This window comes from Aulonocara stuartgranti (genome assembly GCF_965226115.1).
Source record: "Aulonocara stuartgranti genome assembly, chromosome: 15".
Lineage (NCBI taxonomy): Eukaryota > Metazoa > Chordata > Actinopteri > Cichliformes > Cichlidae > Aulonocara > Aulonocara stuartgranti.
Window position 1 is genome coordinate 6,932,501 of NC_138951.1, and position 19,541 is coordinate 6,952,041.

The 19,541-nt window shown below is 41.6% G+C and overlaps 1 protein-coding gene across 2 annotated transcripts in view; it reads left to right on the forward strand.

Annotated features, from left to right (window-relative positions):
- nkain2 (sodium/potassium transporting ATPase interacting 2) overlaps positions 1-19,541 on the forward strand; it is a gene marked incomplete at its 3' end in the record, with an annotated part of 107,134 nt that overhangs the window by 36,591 nt on the left and 51,002 nt on the right. For both annotated transcript variants that reach the window (XM_082504830.1, XM_082504831.1), the window contains exons 2-3: positions 15,385-15,522; positions 17,258-17,338. In XM_082504830.1, the coding sequence (XP_082360956.1) occupies positions 15,385-15,522; positions 17,258-17,338 (219 nt within the window). The remainder of the gene's footprint in view (positions 1-15,384; positions 15,523-17,257; positions 17,339-19,541) is intronic.

Consider the following 19,541-nt stretch of genomic DNA (forward strand, 5'->3'; position numbering starts at 1 on the left):
CTTGTTTTAGGCAGCCTAATGATATCTGATTGATAGTCTAAGAGAGAGGATGTCCCCCCCAGTCGTGTGTGCGCCTGTGTATCCATGCAGTCTGCCTACCTGTGTGTGTGTACTCCGTCTCGCACAGATGTGCCGTGTGCACCCCTCTGATATCGCTGCTATAAATAACCCTCATGCTGTCTATATTTTGGGAATTGGGATCAATTGTGCCTCACAGTTTGAGATTAGAATGGGCTTTTTGTCTTTTCTTGGCAAGCTGAGCTAATATACATTGTTTTATCTGTGTTATCCTACACTGGGATTTACTGATAATAGGGACAATTTGACTGTTAAAAAAGGAGATGATGATAACAGAAGCAAGACTTTTCAGCCAGACTTTTTTGGATGTTGTTTCCAGGCAAAGAGAGAGAGAAAGAGGGAGAGCAGCACCCAGCTGACAGAAAAACAAAAGAGCAGCGGCAGAAAGAGGCAAAGACGGAGGGGCGGACAGTCACAGGCAGAGAGGGAAGATCTGTTGAAATACCAAACTGATTAGTCGGTGTTTCTGACATTTAAATGCCACGTTTACATAGAGAAATGTTTCCAAGGAATATTAATCACTTTAGTTAATTCACGAGGAGATGTGTACCGGATCCGTGGTGCTCGTGGCAGAAGAGAGGGACAGAGGGAAGGGAGGTGAGGAACGAATTCAGGTGGAGCAATTGCAGAAGTTAATGATATTAGCAGCAATGCTACAAAAATAGAAACCAAGGGGAAGAAGTCACAGAGTAGCTCATGATACGGTAGCGTCTCATTTCATTGCCCGCACTAAGCAAATGCAGCGATTCTGCTTGATACGTTGCATGACTGTGTGCAACTGAAAAGGAATAAGCACCAATGAATAAGTCCTGCACTGTCATCCACCGCCTTTGGTAATTTTGCCCCACCACTGATAGAAACTACTGCAATGTAAGTTTAGTAGTCAGTTGTCTGCTGCACTTCTTACCCATCATATTATTATTGTTATTATTAGAATAAAAGGCCAGCAATAAATAGAGGGGGCTCAGGTGGTGGTGTGGGTGCTCCATTGATCGCAGGGTTAGAATTTGGCCAGTCCTGGAGAGTCCCTGGACAAGAGACTGAACCCCAGTTGCTGGGCAATGCTTGAATGGCTTTGTGGAAGCTCTGGTTCAAAGTTGTAGTTATAAGAAGTCCCACAGTAGAATGCCAGTGCAGGTCTTTTCAGCATTGAGAACTTCATCTTTCAAATCAGTGGTCCCAATGTGGAACAACCCATTGAGTTAAGAGGTGAAATCATGTACTGCAGTCTATCTAAGAAACTTTTATCTTGACTGCTGGGATGAAACAGCTTCCCAGCAAGTGGCTCCATGGCATCTTGTATGAAGTGAGCGAGAACCTGAATGTATTTCATCACTGAGGTACTTTGTCAGTGCCGCTCTGAGCTGCGAATAAAAAATGACAAAAAGAACAAAACGAGGGAAATCCCCCCTCGGTGGTATTTCTGATTATGTTGCAGAAATAGGATTTCAGCACCGTCTATCTATCTGTCTGTTTTTCCAATGACGTTCCATTTTGAGAATGTCAGATGTCCGTGGGATCCAAATTGCAGTTCCAATTTGCTCAGGTGCTGGGGCTTATTACTGCAAATTAGGTGGGAAAATGGATTTTTGCCTGTGGGCTAGTAGTTACTCATCATATTTCCAGGTAGCCTGTCTTGAGCTGTAGTGTGAAGATGTGTGACCATAATAACAGCCTACGAGTGCTCCTCGGCAGCGCAGCTTTCATTAACACACTGCCATCTTGATCCATCTCAGTTGTTCCACATGACACATCAGAGCACTTACAGCGTGTTGCTAACTGGCTAACACTGCTCCCGTCCTCTTTTTCCATCTGCTGACAGCCACGGCAGCCAGATTTATAAAAACTGACATTATGACAGGCCAACAAAAGTGCAAAACAGATGAACCAAATGCATATAATTTGGACAAGAATCTATGAGACGTGACAAGTGTTGGGCCAGTATTTTTAATGTGAGATGCTGGGCAGTCGTGCAGCACACTTTTATTGTGACTGCTGGCCATCTGTGACAGGTAAAAACAGTTTAGTTTATCTAAACTGTGATATTTTAGATACTGCATTCATTCTTTGTGAAATTAAATCCCTCATTAAGCTGCAATAGATTAACAGTAGACTTATATAACCATAGTTGGCCATATAGTTTGAAATACTTACTCGAGTCTGAGTTCACAGTGACGCATGTTTTTGGGAACACTAATCATCGATTACTGGGAGCCCTGGAGCCTGAAACGTACTACCACTAGTTTTTTGGGCAGGTCAGAGCAGTGACATTTAAACTCAGTGTAGAAACTGCCTGAAGTCAGTGGTCTTGAACCTTTGCCAGTGTACTCGGTTTCTTTTGGCTTCTTCTGTGTGCACAGTTTTACCACCCACATTTTAAAAAAATATCTTGTTTCAATAAGGAAAGATAATTTGGAAGAACTCAACATATTTTATTTAAGTACAAAGCTTGAGTAATAAATTATTCGGCGATTAGACTCAGATGAAACTTCGCAGCAGAGCGGAGTCCAATGATGAAGAAATAGGACAGCGCCCCCCAGAGTGCTGATGCTGATGGTGGGGGAGATGAAGCAGTTGGAGATGAGGTGGAGGTGGGGACAAGGATGATCACATGAATGAGCCTGAAAGGGGAGAATGAAAGAGGAGCCCTGAGATTTAAAGCACATGGAATAGGGGCTGATCGGCTTGCAGAACGTGGGCGAGAAAATGACTGATTGCCAGAATAATGGTGAGAGAAATGAGTCTGAAAGCGTGGGAAAGTGGAAGTGATGTAAAGAATAGTCAAGCAGTCCACACATCCAGGTAGATGAGTGACTGCAGGTCTTCCTTGTGCTACAGTTACAATAGGGAAAACAGTGCCTGAAAATTGTGGAACGACCAAAATAATTCCTCTCTCACCAGGTAATCTGTGCCGTTACGTTTGATTGAATACCTTTTGCTGCAACTACTTGTAATCAGTCACCAGAATCATAAAACTTCATTGGGCAACCACTGATTTTTCCTGGTCACAAGGAAGTTGTGGTTGCATTTTGTTGTTGTACACATTATGATGTCCCTTTTGTTTCTTGTAGCCTGTCTTTAATAAAATGAATTGATTAATTTCTAGTCTCTGATCACTAGAAAAGACCTTTAAAAGACTAAAGAGGTGTGCACACAGGAAGAAACCAGAACATGAATGTGGTGGTGAGAGACCATGACCTGATGTGATGACACGTAAAATAACCACAGGGGTTGCTAAGCCAGCAGGTCCTGAGTTGAATTAATATGTGATGTGGTGCAATTGCAGCAGGATCCCCCTGCAACAGTTAATTGAATAAATGGAAGAGGATGGATGGTTCAGTCCAATAGTGCGTATCAATATAAGTCTTGTACACTTCTGACTGACATTTGATGGAGTGTTGTCTGAGAGTCTGAAATGCCTCCTGGAGACCAAACTACCAGCTCTGAGCAAATCACTTCATATATAAAAGTGTAAGAGCCACTAATGTAAACCTGAGCACTTTCTGGCATGGAAAACCAGCGTTCAAACATTCTCTTGGACCTGAAACTTTCTCTTGACTTTCATGAGTGTCATTTCCGGCATCATTCCCAGCCAAGAAAATACGTTGACTTATTGTGTCACTTTTTGATGAAAGTTTGGACTCCTCCTTCAAGCTTTTTCTAGGCTGTTATTTAAATGGTTGATTCGTACACGATCCTGTGAGTGCTGGCCTTTCATCCCACCTTCAGGTGTGACCAAACAGCTCCAGACACTTTTCCAGTGTGGCCAATGACACTCCACTGTATTCATTTCAAAATTTATGCGACACTTAAATCTCTCATGTAACCATGATTATGATCTGTCATCTTGGCTGTCGAAAATATTTTGAATTCATTTAGAAATTCTTGTGATCATTTTTAGAGCTCTGTCTGTAATAAGAGACACACCGAGGCCTTGTAACACCAGTAGATCTCTGAGGTCATTTGATCAAGGTTTTCTGCTTGCCTCCTCACTTCAGGCTCAAAGGAGACTTTGTCTTTGAAGTATCTACCTGTAGACAAACATTGAGGGAATCCTCTCATAGAGCTGCTAAGCCACAAACTTTCTGCCAAAGAGTTCTAGCAGGTAAAAAGGTTCTGAGAAGGAGGGCTTGACCTGGTTCCTTTTTAAAGTTTGATACATTTTTAAGAGAAAAATACACTTTTTGTGATGATTGGCTTACTTTGGCCATTCAAGTTGATATACCTAATCATATAATTTAGGCTTTATTAGAAAACTTGCCCCTCCCTGAGTGCTGGAGGTTTCTTCCCGTTAGAAACGAGATTTTCCTTCCCACTGTCACCGGGTGCTTGCTCATACAGGGTTCTCTGTATTATTGTAGGGTCTTTAGCTTACAATGTTAAAGTCCACAGAGGCCGACTGTTGTGATTGACGCTATATAAATAGAATTGAATTGACAACATTCAAAATTACTAATAAACTAGGAGTCCCACCTACTTGCAGTGTAGCCTCTTCACACGCTGATAGTATTTTTCTTGTCTTTACTGACTAAAATAAATTGTTCTGCTTTCAGTTTCTGTGATACAATGAAGTGTGTCTCAGGCGGAGACGTCGTTATTTTTTGTTGTGTGCGATCAGTCTGCTGATCAAAGGTTGCGACAGACATCAGTGCTGCACTGTTGCATTTTTCCAGCTGCCAGATATCTTCGTGTTGCGATGATCATTTTCATTTCCGGCATTATAGCGTTAATGTGTTGGGTGGGAGATGTGAGCGAATCTCTAATGAGATCGACCACAAACATTATCCCTGCACAGTCTAATCTGTAGCGTTTCATTAACTCACTGTCATTCAGTGTTTGGGGAATAATTTCGCCTCACCTCTTTGTCTTTCCGCCAGTTTCTCCTTTGCTTAAAATCCTAAATCTCTTAAAAGTCCCTACTCCAGCAGCTTTTCACCCGAGAACCTTTTGAATGCTTTCAGAATAACTATAATCTTTGGCAGAATCTGCAAGGGGGTCTGCATCCCAAACTGTGCACCTCAGAGTAGGATGTGTCTTTGTGATTGGACTTCTTAGTGCATTCATGTCATTTACAGAGAAGTCCATTTGCACTTGGAGACACATTACAGTCATAGCCCAAATTTGTTTAACATGGGCCACTGTTCTGCAATATGGGCATAGACAGCATATGAGAGGGAGGGCAAATGAGCATATATTGGATAATCTGACCCGAAAATAGTAATAGAGGTCATAAAGGTCATAAGCCTGGTGCCATTCTCCAATAGGTTTTTATTTTATTTTTATTTTTTTTACAACCAGAGGAATCACCCCCTGCTGGCCACAAAAAAGTATACAAGTTTAACGATTCAGCTTCCATGTTGCCTTTATTTTAGACCTGGAAGCTGTGTACATGTTTTATATTGTCTGATTGTATGTAAGGTGACTCAACTGTGGAAATATTTTGCCAATGTAATGTCCTAGGCTTGCATGCTCCAGTATTCCACTGTAACTGAAGATTCTCGCATGCTATTTTGGTATACCAAACAGTACATCAGCATTGAAAACAGAATAACAGCAATGGCTTTACCTTTGAAGACAAATTCTAATACAATTTCCATCCATCCATCCATTTTCTTAACCTTCTATCCAACTCACGGTCACAAGTGACTGGAGCTCATCCCAGCCGGGATACACTGGTCGCAGGTCGCGGATTCTAATTAAACTTTTCTACACCTTTTCTCTGAAATATGATCACCAGGAGCTGAAATACACACCCTGCTGTGATTCTTAAGCCTCACCTCTGCATGCAAGCTTCAGATCCACATGACGAAACGCTATGCCAGAACTAAATATGAAGCCATATCTCCTGCTGTAGTTTCATAATCTTATTCACCAGCCTCAAAAGCCCATAAGATCAGGAAAAATAATAGGTGCACCTGAAGGCTCAGCAGTAGCTTAACACAAGTCTCCTAAAAGTTCATCCAACTCATATAAAGGCAACACGTCACCTGTGTGAGTCACAGGTATGTTTTTTCAGTGCCCGTTTCCACTAAAGCGGCATGGCTTATGACTATGGCCATCCTGCAGTGTTAATTCAAGTGGGACTTCCACTTGGAATAGTGCATAGTCCGTGTATGGCTGAGTGACTAAGGATATTATGGCTATTACAGCTATAACTGAACAGCTGTGATGACAATGAGTAGGCCTGAATGGAGGAAATTGGATATTTAATAGAGATTTTCACCTGTGATCATCATTGTCTCTTTCCATCACGGCTCCTTTCCCCTTCCTCTTTCTTTCCTCCTCTTCCACTCTTTTGCTCTCCCTCCCTTTCTTCGGATCACGACATCCTTTCATCTTTTTCCTTCTCCTCTGCTCGCTCCACCTTTCCCCGCCGTCTTTTCTCTCTCTCTCTCTCCGAGCTCTAAGTAGCCACAAATGGTCCCTAATAGCCTCCAATGGAGATGAATTGATCGTTGTGCGAACCGAATCGATGGGAGATTGCTTTTGCTGTACACAGTAGGGCACTGCGCAGGCAGGCGGCCTTAATTAAGTTAACAGTAAAACCACGAATGCTTCTGAGGTTTATTGCAAAAATAAGTTTCGGGTGATTAGAGAAACAGAAAAGGAAAGTTGTGTAAAGAAAAAAAGGACGTATTTGTTTCACCGTGTTTGTGATTTGCTTGGATGTTGCTACTCGGTCGTGATGCTCCCTGCGTGACTCATATATGATGTTTCTGGGCATTTTCTCACATTTTTTCTCTCCCTGTTTATTTTTCTCTCTGCTCCATCCCTGCTGCTTTCCATACTGCCTCTTCTCTCTGCCAGCTCGTTCTCCAGCTTCTTCTTGTTGTCTCACCACAGCCCATCTGACCTGATCTCCTCCCCTTCATCCCTCTCTGCTTTCCTTCCCTCGCTGTCGTTCCTAATGGGATGAGCGGCAGAATTTGATCAGCAGTTTTTTAAAGGTCACACAACCAAGCGAAAACTGTCAGCCAAAGAGCCGAGGGAGCAAGTAGGTGAGGGTGGAGGAGTCTAGCAGGCGGGACAGGAAGGAAAAACTTCACGAGGAGATAGAGGACAAAGAGGGAGACGGTGGAGAGAATATGGGAAGCGAGCACGGAAGTGGGAGGTAGTGAGGTAATGGGGGGGAAAAGAGGGAGGGGGCAGATGAGGTAATTTGCAGTTTTGTGACATAACAGATCTGTTAACAGATGAATACATATTAAATATGCAGGAGAGATGAAGGAAGGAAGAAGGCTGGGAGATGATGATGAGAAAAGGAAAAGGATGGGAGGAAATGAGGAGATGAGAGCAAGGAAAGGGAGGTCGGGAAAGGAAAGACGGTGAGGAAGGAGGAATGGAGATATTTTCATTTCTATCACCCAGTGCCACTCATCTCTTTGCTCAGTAACAGTGGGATCCTAATCACCTCTCCATCTCCTCATGTTCTCTCATCAGATCCCTCTCTCCATCCTTCACTGTCTCATTCTCTCTCTTTCTCTTCGTCTTGTGTTTAAGATAAAAGACACTCGTCGCTCGGCAGTGTCTCATAATAGTCACGCAGTGCAGATGTCCTCCTGTCGGCAGCGAGGCTCATTCTTTGATTTCCATCTATCATTCATCATCAAATAGACCCAACTCTTTCCACCTCACCGAAGACCCTTTCCTGCTCTGCCTCTCTGCTGTCCCTTTCATCAGCTTCATATTTCTTTCTGCTGCTAATCTATTCCTGAAGTATTTCGGTGCGTCTTTGCCCTCACTGCATCTGCATCACTGTGTTGCGTGTGTGTACGAGTGTGTGTGCGCGCGTGTGTGGCAGAAACAATTTGCAGCACAAATGAACTGCAGAAGACAGCAGAGGGGTGGAAACCTTCCTCTGTCCACACTGGCTTTGTTGAGGTTAAAAGGGTCAGCAGTTTCATGTTTCACTGTGTGCACATAGCGGGGACCCCCACAGTCGCAGTATGCATATGACATCATCAGGAGTGGGTCTGTTTTCCGAGGAGGCTGAGGAAGTGTGGCATCTTTGCACAGCTGCAGCATCGATAAGTTGCTGACACCACGTCACTATCCTCCACCAGCACTCCCAGAGGAATGCGCACAGCATCGTCAAGAACCACAACCATGCGGCACACACACTTTTCCTGCTGTTGCGTGTTTCGTTGTCCACCTCCATGAGGCATGACAAATAATGGGAAAGGCAAAGCTTTTACCAATTTATTAACCAAAGAGAAGCAAAAACATATTTGACTTCACGAAGTGTGTTAGTCAGTAGTTGGATGGCTGAATGTTAAGTGGGTGGTGTTGCATAGTGTAAAAACTAAAGCAACAAGCCTAAAGTCAACTGAACTCATAGCATAGCTGGAGAGTGAGAACAAAGCCGAATAAGCTGTGTTTTAACCTAAATATGATCGATAAGGCTGAACTAGTTAAATATTTGAAGATGGAAACTACGTTGATGGCATCATTAGCTCCACAATTTGTTGGACACAGACACAACCTTTGTAGACTTGCCTCTGTACACCACCACAGTAGAGTTTAAATCAGTTAGTCAATACGTGATTGAAGTGCAGATTTTCAGCTTTAATTCAAGGGGTGTTACAAAACCTGTGCATTTATTGCTCAGGCATTACAGCCATTTTTATACACATTCCCCTGCTATGAGCTGTGTTGGAATACATCTTTGTTGGAGATAAATTTATGAATATCAGGAGCGGGACCACGTCTCAAAACACGCCCCTTCCGAGTCTTATGACCCCCCCAGTTCTACAAGCTGTTTGTTCTCATTTATGTGCCTCACCCTCCCTCCCCTTTTCAATCCTTTCACTTCTTCGCTTCTATTTAGTACATGGGGATCTGCCAGGCCCGGGAGCCGCTACCAGTCCCCTTCGAGGCCTGCCCCAAACGACAGCTCGTTTCTTGCTTAAGCCATTCGCCTTTATCTACTAAAAATGCTTCCAAACCTAAAATGAGGACGTGGGTAGATATTTTAGCAGATATGCTTCGCTTATGTCACCTTACTTCATGGGTTTTTTCAGTCCGTCTCCAGTTTGCCAGGCTTAGTTTACCAAACAGATAGTTAAGTTAATTCATTAAAAAAGTAACTAAAGAAAAGAAATGGAAGACAATTTGAATAGAATGTTATGGTCACAACAGAGATAAACAATTCAACAAAAGGCATATTTACTTCTACTAGATATGTCGGCAACCAGTACTATTGACCTATGCTGATCTATGTCAGCATTTGTAACAGCCGATAAATTAAAAATTAAAAAGGAAAAAAATGAATTGTGAGAAACTTCTTTTAACCATGTTGCAAATGTTGACGTTGCCATCGTTTGTCCAACAAAGGGCACTCTACATGTCCCTATTTACAACACCCGTGTTTGGAACGCCAGAAACACGAAAACCAGCAGGTAGTCGGGCAGAGCGTAAATGAGCGAATAATAGTAAATATTAGGGAAATGTGTTTATGTGTCATGTGTCTGAAAGAATATTCGATTTTCAAATCACGAAATAATGGTATCTGTCTTAAAAATCCTATGTCTGTCAGACTCTGACAGACTCTGTCAGAAGCACTATTAGTACAAAGCATTGGGATTTTATTCATTCATTTATTTATTTTTAGCTTAACACTTAGTGAGTGCATGGAATTAGTCCAGTACAATAACCTCTGTTTATACATGTAAAAGAGTGGGCACCATTCAGTTTTGCTCAGTTGTTCAGCTGATATTTGTTCATCATCATTCATTAGCAGCAGTACGATGCGAGACTTTACCCAGACTTCCCAGCAGCTCTCGACCTATGAACCTTTATTGCAGAAACCTTGCTTTGCATTCTGTGCGTCTCCAGAGACCAGGCGGCTGGCAGTATTCCTGCTTTTTTTTACACAATCAATCATTAGTTTTCCCAACCAAATGTCACATTTTTTTAAACATTCAATTGCATAATCAAGTTAAGAACAGCCGCTGCCAACCGTTCTACAGATTTGCTGTGACTGTCAAATGTTGCACCTATCTGCCCGTAGTGTTAATCACATCAGCCACAAATAACCTGCCTACAAAAACAACAATAAAAATCCACACGTTTATTGTTTCTGACACTTTAAATATGCACAGTTAACACTGGCCTGGAGTAACCTGGATACATGGATAGTGTTGTAGGTTGTGTATCTTTACTCACCACTAAAACCTAAATGTTCGAAACGCTATGATGGTTTTGCACCCCAGTGTGTGTGTGTGTGTGTAACTGACAGAGTTTCATTAACGGCGCTAATCAACGACAGGAGAGTAAATTAGCCGGCAACAGAGGTCACAGTGTCGTTTGTGGAAAACTGCTGTCGATGCCACCTTTCACCTCCTGCAGCTTGGTAACAAATAAAAATCACGTTTTTTGCAAAGCTTCAAATCATTGTTTGAGACAAGCAGGTGATTGGTCTTTGTTACTTTGGCAGTTAGATTACTTTCCCTTTAAACGCAGCCCAGAATCTATTTTATTTTTTCTCAGGAATTTGGCCTCTCTCCACGTAAATGGATAGCAGGGGAGTGATAGATTCACTGTAGCTCTACTTAGACTCCGTCTGCATTTGGGAAGCTGATGCCAGGAAGAGCACACGCATCAGTCTATGCTAACAAAACAGTAGGTGGAATAAACATTCTTGGTCCCTGAGGGAATTTGTGCTGGCATTAGATAGATTGACAGAAGGCTGAATATAAAGTTGTTTTCTGTGTTTTGTGAACCATTGTTAAACAGAGAAATGGAGTACCCACTTTATTTTCCACGCATTCATAGATGCAAGCATTGGCTCTCCAGAGCTCCAAGTATTCTTATGTGCTAGACCAGAACATATCGAGAGTAATTTGCTGTGTCCACCTGCAGATTTACAGTACATATGTACAGCATTTAAAATAACCCTAGTGTGCATGCATACCTGGCCTAAGCATTGGCTCTGAAATGTCCAAATCTGTCAGCAGCATCAAAGCGAGCTGCATCTAATCCCAAAGGACCCGGCTAGCCAGCTTGGAGCTCCACCTGCACACCACTGAAGCTTTCATCAGCTGCACGTATCACAAAACTGCCATATCTGCTTACATGCAGGCCATAAACTGCTGCTGGGAACGAGGCTCCTATGCACAGCTCTTCATCTCCCTTCCCCCAGAGTTAAAGTTGTTGAAAAGCAGAAGAAACTCAAACTGTTTCTTCTGTCATACGATTCATGAAAAAGGATGCAGGCGTTAGGAGGGTAGGGAGGTGAGGGGGGGTGCTTACATGTCTCCTTTCTGTTAGGAGAATTGAAGAAGTGAAATACAAAGGATGATCTACTGGGGCAGCTGATGTTAGTTGTTTTGCAGCTGAGACATGTAATGAGAGTTTCACATGAAAAGACGAGTGCAGTGCACGAACAGATGGTCTGAATTTGAATATTCCTTTCATTGGTTCCTATATGAACCCAGGTTAGAGCAATAAACCCCGACAACTGTTTTTTTTAAGTGACTGACAGTTAAACTATAGAAATTCTTTACTTCATTTCTCAGATTTTCTCCACTGGATACTCCTTTCTGTGACTTCTCTTGCTTGTGTGAGTGCGTGTGTGTGTGTGTGTCTCTGTGTGTCTGTGTGTGTGTGTCTGTGTCTCTGTGTCTGTGTGTCTGTGTGTGTCCCAGCTGGAGTGAAGACTGTTTATATTATTGGTGATGAAAGAGGGGCCCCAAGAGGCCTCTATAATAGGCTGGGAGGCCTCTGACTTTTTATAATGGTCTGTATGGTTGTGTGTGCCTGCTTGTGAGAGAGACACAATTGTACCACTATATAATTGTCAATGGGAGGACACACTTTTACATAATACAGATACACAAAGAAAGAGAGCGAGAGAGTCTATCCAAACATAAAGGCACTCACACAGAGAGGCACAGTCTCTCGCTCTCTCTCTATCTCACTCACACACACGCACACACACACACACACACACACACACACACACACACACACACACACACACACACACACACACACACACACACATTGTTGAGCCATCTGAGCCCAGTGTGTCCAATAACAGCAGGTGCTGTCAAGTGCAAGCACAGCAGACCTGCCCTGACACAGAAACCCACACATGGATGGATGCACATATGTCAGCACGCCGCACACTCATTCATACACCTTCCTTTTCCGTGTAGCTCTCACATTCAGTAACTCATTTTTAAAACGACGGTCTGATTGGTGAAGTTTATGCACTGTTACGGTTGTAGTCATGACAGCGTGCCTGGTACTGTTGGGATGTTCCCATCTGTGCAGGACTTCCTCCAGTGCCCATCAGCCCTACTTTATGTTAAATATTGAGCGTAAACTTTGGGATTTTAAAAAAAGTGTATTAAATATGATTTTATTTATATAGAGATATAAAATAACAATGACCAGTGACCAGCCTTCTGCTACAGTTTTACAAATATAGAATCAGCTTGAAAGAGTCAAAAGAACTTTGATGCTTTAATGTTTAGTTGAAATTTGATTACTTGTGTTTACCAATTAGGTTAGTCCTCACGCCTAGAGACAAGTTGGCGACCACCTGGTGACCAATGAGGTTGCTAGGAAAAAATGAGGATTTGGTCATTGTTATTGTAAGTTATTGCTTAAAGCTGCGTTTACACAGGCCTATCAGTCAGTAACCCCTGGCAACCACGGAAAAAACAACTGGTTGGCGAGCATTTATGGGAGGATGGTGGCAGATGCTAGGTTGATGTTGTACCAAAAAACTCCCCAACTACTTGCTAAATTTGAAAGAAACTGCAAAAAGTTTCTTCAAAGTAAAACTTGCACCTTTTGGAACACAATTGAATCACAACTTTTACTTTCAAGGCAAACATTTTTACGTTTCCCAGTAGTGTTGCTCTTTTTCAGCTTTTCAAAAGTACAAGTGACTGAGATGATCTGAGAATGACCAAAGTATATTTCAAAAGAGGCTTTTGGTGCAGCCAAAAATGTACCACAATGGGTTCATAGCCTCATGCTAGCGCTAGAACATTAACACCGAACAAACAAACAACCATGGTTACACAATCATTTGTATTTTTAATGCTTATATTAAATATTCTGTATCAGATACCTTTCAGCTGCTTTGTTATTCACATGGATTACCACAGACAGCAGGTCTACATGTTTCATTTGGCAGATTTCTTTTTACAGCGCATGCCCTGTTTGATGCAACCCCAAAGAGATTGGTGTCACGTCTGGGGATCTTTCGCTTGCTAGGCAAATGCATAAACCACTACACTACACCTTTAGTTGATGTAAGAACATGTAATATTTTCATAATGGGTTTTTGTCCAAGAACACCCAGGCTTCGCTGCTGGTGTGATCCCAGCTCAACACGGTCTCTAGCTTTGTCTGTAGTGCTGCCGTATGGCTTACCTTTAGGGCACTCTGAACTCAGCCGTCCAGAAATTTGCCTGCATGTGTGTGAGAAGAGATCAGGTGTAAACAAAGTTCATTTTAAACTCAACGACACACCCATAATGATTCGGGACAGTATTTTGCAGGGTTGCAATGCTATCTTGACAAAATCTGTGCAGACAGACCACCTTTGCGTTACCTCCTGCTACAGTATTCATTTAAATGAGAGACACTCACAGACAGGCAGCCTCACAAGCTGAAAACAATACCAGCTACACAGTCATGGCTGGTAATGAAGCCCTTGATTTGATATGTAAGTCGATGATGTGTAATCTCTTCTAGCTGAGAGCGTAGAACAGTAAATATCAGTCTCATTTGCACTAAATGAAGCTAATAATGGCATCCTTAGCTTTCATGTTATATTTTTTTCCTATTTCTTTTTAGTGCACACCTTTTCTTTGTCTCATGCTCTCTCTTTGTTCCCCCATCACCATCTCCCTGTCCCTGTCTTTGTCTGTGTGCGTTAATATATTTAGCAGTGCCATATCATACGCTGTGCTAACTTCATTAACTATCTCAGCATGAGCCTACAGTGACTGAATGATAATAACCCTCACCCCCCAGACTCACTGGCTCTACCACACACACACACACACACACACACACACACACACACACACACACACACACACACACAGCCCTGAGAGCTTAACAGTAATGCATGTATAACTGATTACAGTTTACTTCATTATGACAAAGCATTTTATATTTGTTATTATGATAAATGATCTCTCTAACCCTATCAGACCCATCAGTGAGTTCATCATTAAGAGTCCCAAATAAATCTGTGTAAAGAAGACAGAAAAATCAGCTGATTGAAGAAAGGGGGTGAATTAAAAAAACAAAAAAACAGCCACCGTTAGTTCAAATATTACGTCAGAGTTAGGCTGCGATTCATCTGCAAAATTGTTTTCTGCATTTAACAAAGAACCACAGCAAATCCTTACATTTGAGGGAGTTAGCCATGATTAATGACTAATGATTAATTTTCTGTTGGTCGACCAGTTGTTTGAGGTTTCACAGCATGTCTGCAATAATTAGGAAAAACGGTGCCGATCTCTATGCCAAGCTGTCCTTTTGAAAGCTTTAAACGGGTTTCTCCCAGTGTGGCACAGACGTTCACTTTGGACTCAGAGGTGAACTGATTAGATTTTTGTGGTCAGAGGTCAAAAGACCAAGGTCCCAGTAATCTCATGTCCGTTGCTGTCTCGTGAAAGTGATATTTCAGGAGCAGCTGCAAGGGATTTAATTACATCTGGCACAAATGTTGACTTGGACTCAAGAATGAACGGATCTGAACGTGGCAGTCAAGGGGCAAGCTCACTGTGGGCTTATGAAACATGTTTTTGGAAGTTTTTCAAGGGTAATGACACAATTTTCTCTCAAATGTCCAGACGGGTGAAAACACTAAGTCGGATCATTTAGATCCAGAAGGGCATCATCTTCAATGTGACATCATAACATTGTGTAAAAACACTTATTCTGCAACACCATTACTTAGGAACAAAGGTCATGACCATATGGTCAGAAGACTGATTGATGAAACTACAAACTGTGGTGATTAATAGGTCCTGCTGGGGTTCAAGATGCTTGTAAAGCATCTGTGTTTTAGAATTTGTGGCTTTCTGTGGGTGAAGGATCACTAGTGTCGTGTCTACAGTGCATTTCCCAAACATAAATACACTTAATACCTTTTTTTTATTGAAAAGCCATCGTGGTTGGTAGAGGTGTACCATACTGCAAAGCTGTAACTAGAGTTTTATGTCATTTCTGTCACTGTTGGTAGTTTTACCTTTAACAGTCAAATGTTTTACAGAAAACATGCCTTTGTTTTCTTGCGTCTAATCTCACTCCTTTGCTTCTTTTTTCTATCAGGTCAGTGTGCTGGAGCGCCAGGTGATAGATTTCCTGGGATACCAGTGGGCTCCCATCCTGACCAACTTCCTGCACATCATTGTTGTCATCCTGGGCCTTTTTGGCACCATTCAGTTCAGGCCGAGATATGTCACTGGGGTGAGTTTTGCACTCAAAACAAGCATTTTACGTATACTCTGCTCTCTCTCTTTTTAAAGCTTTATAACTTATATAAGTAGTATGTTTGATGTTTTCACAACCTTTCATTAAAAAAAAGTTCAGGACAGTGAAAACTTCATTCATACCTGGAGGATGCACTATGAAATCCACTTGAATGGATAACAGAGAAAATTTAAACAGTTTGCATTAATAATTAATAAAAACGCATCTGCTGGTGGATGCAAGATTGATGGAAGACCATGTACTGTATTTATTTTATATACCGATGAGCCACTACATTAAAATTGACAGTTTGAGTGAATAACTCTGATTATCTCATCACAATGTAAAGTGTTGCTGGGAAATCTGGTTCCAGGCATTCATGTTCATGTTATTTTGACACGTGCATTTCGCACATTTACTATAGAATTGCTGAAGAAAAAAAGAATCAAGGTGCTGCAGTGCCCTAGTACGAGTTAACCTGATTGAAATGCTGTGGCAGAAATTTAAGCGAGGAGTGCATAGACGAATGCTCGCAAACCTCAAGGCACTCGAGCAATGTTGTAAAGAAGAGTGGTCCAAAATTTCCCTCACAACAGTGTGAGAGACTGATGAAGTCATACATAAAACAATTACTTCAACTTATTGCTGCTAAAGGTGCTTCTACAAGCTAGAATTATGGAGTGTAATTAGTTTTTCACAGGACTGCACAGTGAACACTTTGTTTTCCATGTGACTGTACCGCCGTGTTGCAGACGTGTTTTTAAGGGATTTAAAATACAATTTGATTATTAAAGAGTTTGAATAATGGTTTTAAACAGACATTAAATACATAAAATCTATTTGTATGGACCAATTTTAACCTCATTTTTCTGGCTTTCAGACTACTCCTGGGTTTTCTCCTGTTTAATTGAATAGCAAATCAAAAACCTGGAACATTGCTAGCAAAACTTTTTTTTTAAAACAAAGAACCCAAGGACCTAAGGCATTATCAGAGCCTGCACACTCCCAAGATCCCAGTCTAATCAAGCTTCTGTGGGATGTGCAGACAGAAGCCAAATGTAAAGCAACTCCACCCAGTCTATACCAGAATCCTGGTGCCATCAGACTCCAGAGGTCCCATGTTCACGCTCTAATAGGTTAGAGGTGGTGATGTGGCTGATCGGTATATATATATATATATATATATATATATATATATATATATATATATATATATATATATATATATATATATATATGTGTGTGTGTGTGTAAAAAGATGGTGTGAACAGAGTGGGAGTAGGAAGAACTTTTGAGGAGGAATTAGCAGATTAGTGCAAAGCTCCCCTTCACATTGCCACATTGTATTAATCCAATCAGAAGACCTTCAAGTAGACACACAAGGTTTAGTAAGAAGATTCAGTTAATGAAAGAGACTGAAAGTTGTATCAAAGCTTGTAAAATCATTCTCGCTTTCTTATAACTTGCACAAACACATACACACAACACCCCTATCCATTTTCTCTTCCTGTCTGGTTTGATTCAGGTGATCTGTTGTACTATTTGCCGTTGTTTCTGTTTCTTTGCATCTCAACGACATCAAAAGTGAAGCCGCCCTCTGTCTTTCTCTCCGTCTCACCCAGTCCCAATGCAAGACACGAAGATGCATTTTAAATTCTCTAACAAAGGCTTGTCAAGTCTTGTCGGCATCTCACTTTCCTCTCTGCGTATCTCTCTGCCTGTTTCTCCGCAGTATGCAGCCTGGCTCGTAGTCTGGATGACCTGGAACGTTTTCATCATCTGTTTTTACCTGGAGGTTGGAGACCTGTCCAGAGTAAGAACATTTTTCTTTGTCAAGTCTTAATGTGCCAGCGTTAACACAAAAAAAGGCCCAAACTAGCAATGCATTGATTCTCTAAACAAGTTCAAGTTGCCTGCAAGTTTAATACATATTGTGTTATACACACAGGTTAGACACAGTGACTTGAGCCACACTGTTCATTTGGGTAACGTGTTCTCAAACTTGTTTACTTGTTCACAAAGTTTGAACGCAGTCCCATGAAAATGTATTAAGCCAAAATCCCTCAACCTGAAGGAGAAAGGGTTGACCTTTCTCCTTCAGGTTAACTGAAATTCAGCACTGTACTGCTGTCCCGGGTCTCAGCAGAGACGATCACCACCAGGACCTCGGTCAAACTTCCGCCTCTGATGAAGCACCTCTCAACCATCACGTAGAGGGGAGGGAGCACCATTGCAAAATATGGATATAAATCTGATAACACACATTCAAGTGGTGTAGGGAACTTAATTATTATTATTATTTATTTTATTTTATTTTTTGCATTTAGATATGGCTTTGTTTACTCCCAGCATGCTATATGAGTCACACAAATATTAAGAAAAGAATTAACTCACTAAATAAGCAGATTATTTGTGAGGGTTTAATCAACTTTAAAACCGTCTGCCATTACATGTACGTTGGTTCCCCTTGTGTCACCAAGCTAGTTGTAATTCTTCTGGGGATGTCCTGCAGTCTCTGGCACCCTTTGGGTCTTGTGAAATATGGATTTTGGCCTCTGCGGATCGGGCTTGTTCCAGTGCATTTTGTAGATGCTTGGTTGACTGATTGATCGATTGGGGTCTGGCAAGGCTGGATGGTTTGTTATGTTTCTTGAGCTGTTGCTGAGCTTTTTCTGTGGCCAGGATATATCGTCCCGCTAGGGGAAGGCAGCGGCCATTGGGGAGCACTGCTTTATGGAGTGTTGGGGTACTTTGAGTGCAACAGTGGTGAGATTGGTGGTATGTGCCAAAGCAAAATGTGCATGAATGTCAAGACCAAAGATTTCTTAGTGGAACATTGCATTGTAGTGAAATTATTTCCTTTCAGCCGTCATTGGTTTGATTTTAAAATCACTATGTTGCTATTATCCACTAATAAATATTAGAGATGACTGGAGGGTTTTCAAATTCTTTTTGATGTGTTTTTCAAAAGTTAGCCTTATCTAAACTCCAAATTTGTTGATTTAAATGTATTTTATCAGATTCGATGATTTATTAAGGCTAATCAGTGCTTCCATAAACAGAAGAAATCAGTTGATGTGAGTGCTGATTATTGCTGATTACACACTCGGGCGTGTGGCTGTTGAAAAAAAAATTGCCTCACTTCTCTGTAATTTACTTATTTTATTGGACAGTTTCACAACATGCTTGCTATCAGTTTAATATCTGACACAGGACTGCGGTTACAGCCGCCTCATACCATCTGTCTTAATCTGTTCTAATCTACATCTTATTGGTTTTTCCATCAGTCATCCATCAATCAATTAATGATATTTGGGAGTACAATTTCTTTTATATCTGGTACTTGTTGCATATACTCATACCGTTTCTGCTCTTCCCACACAAGCACACAGTCTACACTCTCAGCCTTTTTCACAAATTTTTACACATTTCAATTTTGAGTTGAAAGTTGTCTAAAATCCGCCTTCTGTTCAGAAATCCAAATAGCAGGGCGATAAATTTTATTCACCGCATTCGACAGTGGGTCAGTGGCTGATTGGTATATACCTCTCAATATCCCCATGGCCTAGTTGTAACAGAAACCACTGAAACTGAGAGAACAGGGGACTACTGTTTGGGTTTCGTTTTTATCACACGGGAAAAACGAGCAAGTCTGTCATTTTAAACGGATAGAGTGGAAGGTAGAAACATGCGGAAATGGCACAGCAAAATAAATAGTGTGGATCACTTTTCTTTGGGTTAAAATTATTAGTCTGTGTTCTGTAAGATAAAGTCATTTAAAAGGCTTCAGCTCTCCTGACCAAAATCAACACATCTGGTTTCTAATGAGGGCAAAGCAGCCAGTTAATTAGCAATACCGTCATCAATTACCCGCTGACCAATCGTACAGAAGCACACACAAACCAGATGCTAAACAGCTTTGCTTTTATGACCAGAACAGTTTGCACGTGCCTCAAGGACACATCCTCCTTGACCCAGTTACCGCAGCAGAGAAAACCACAAAGTCCCGCTTCTCC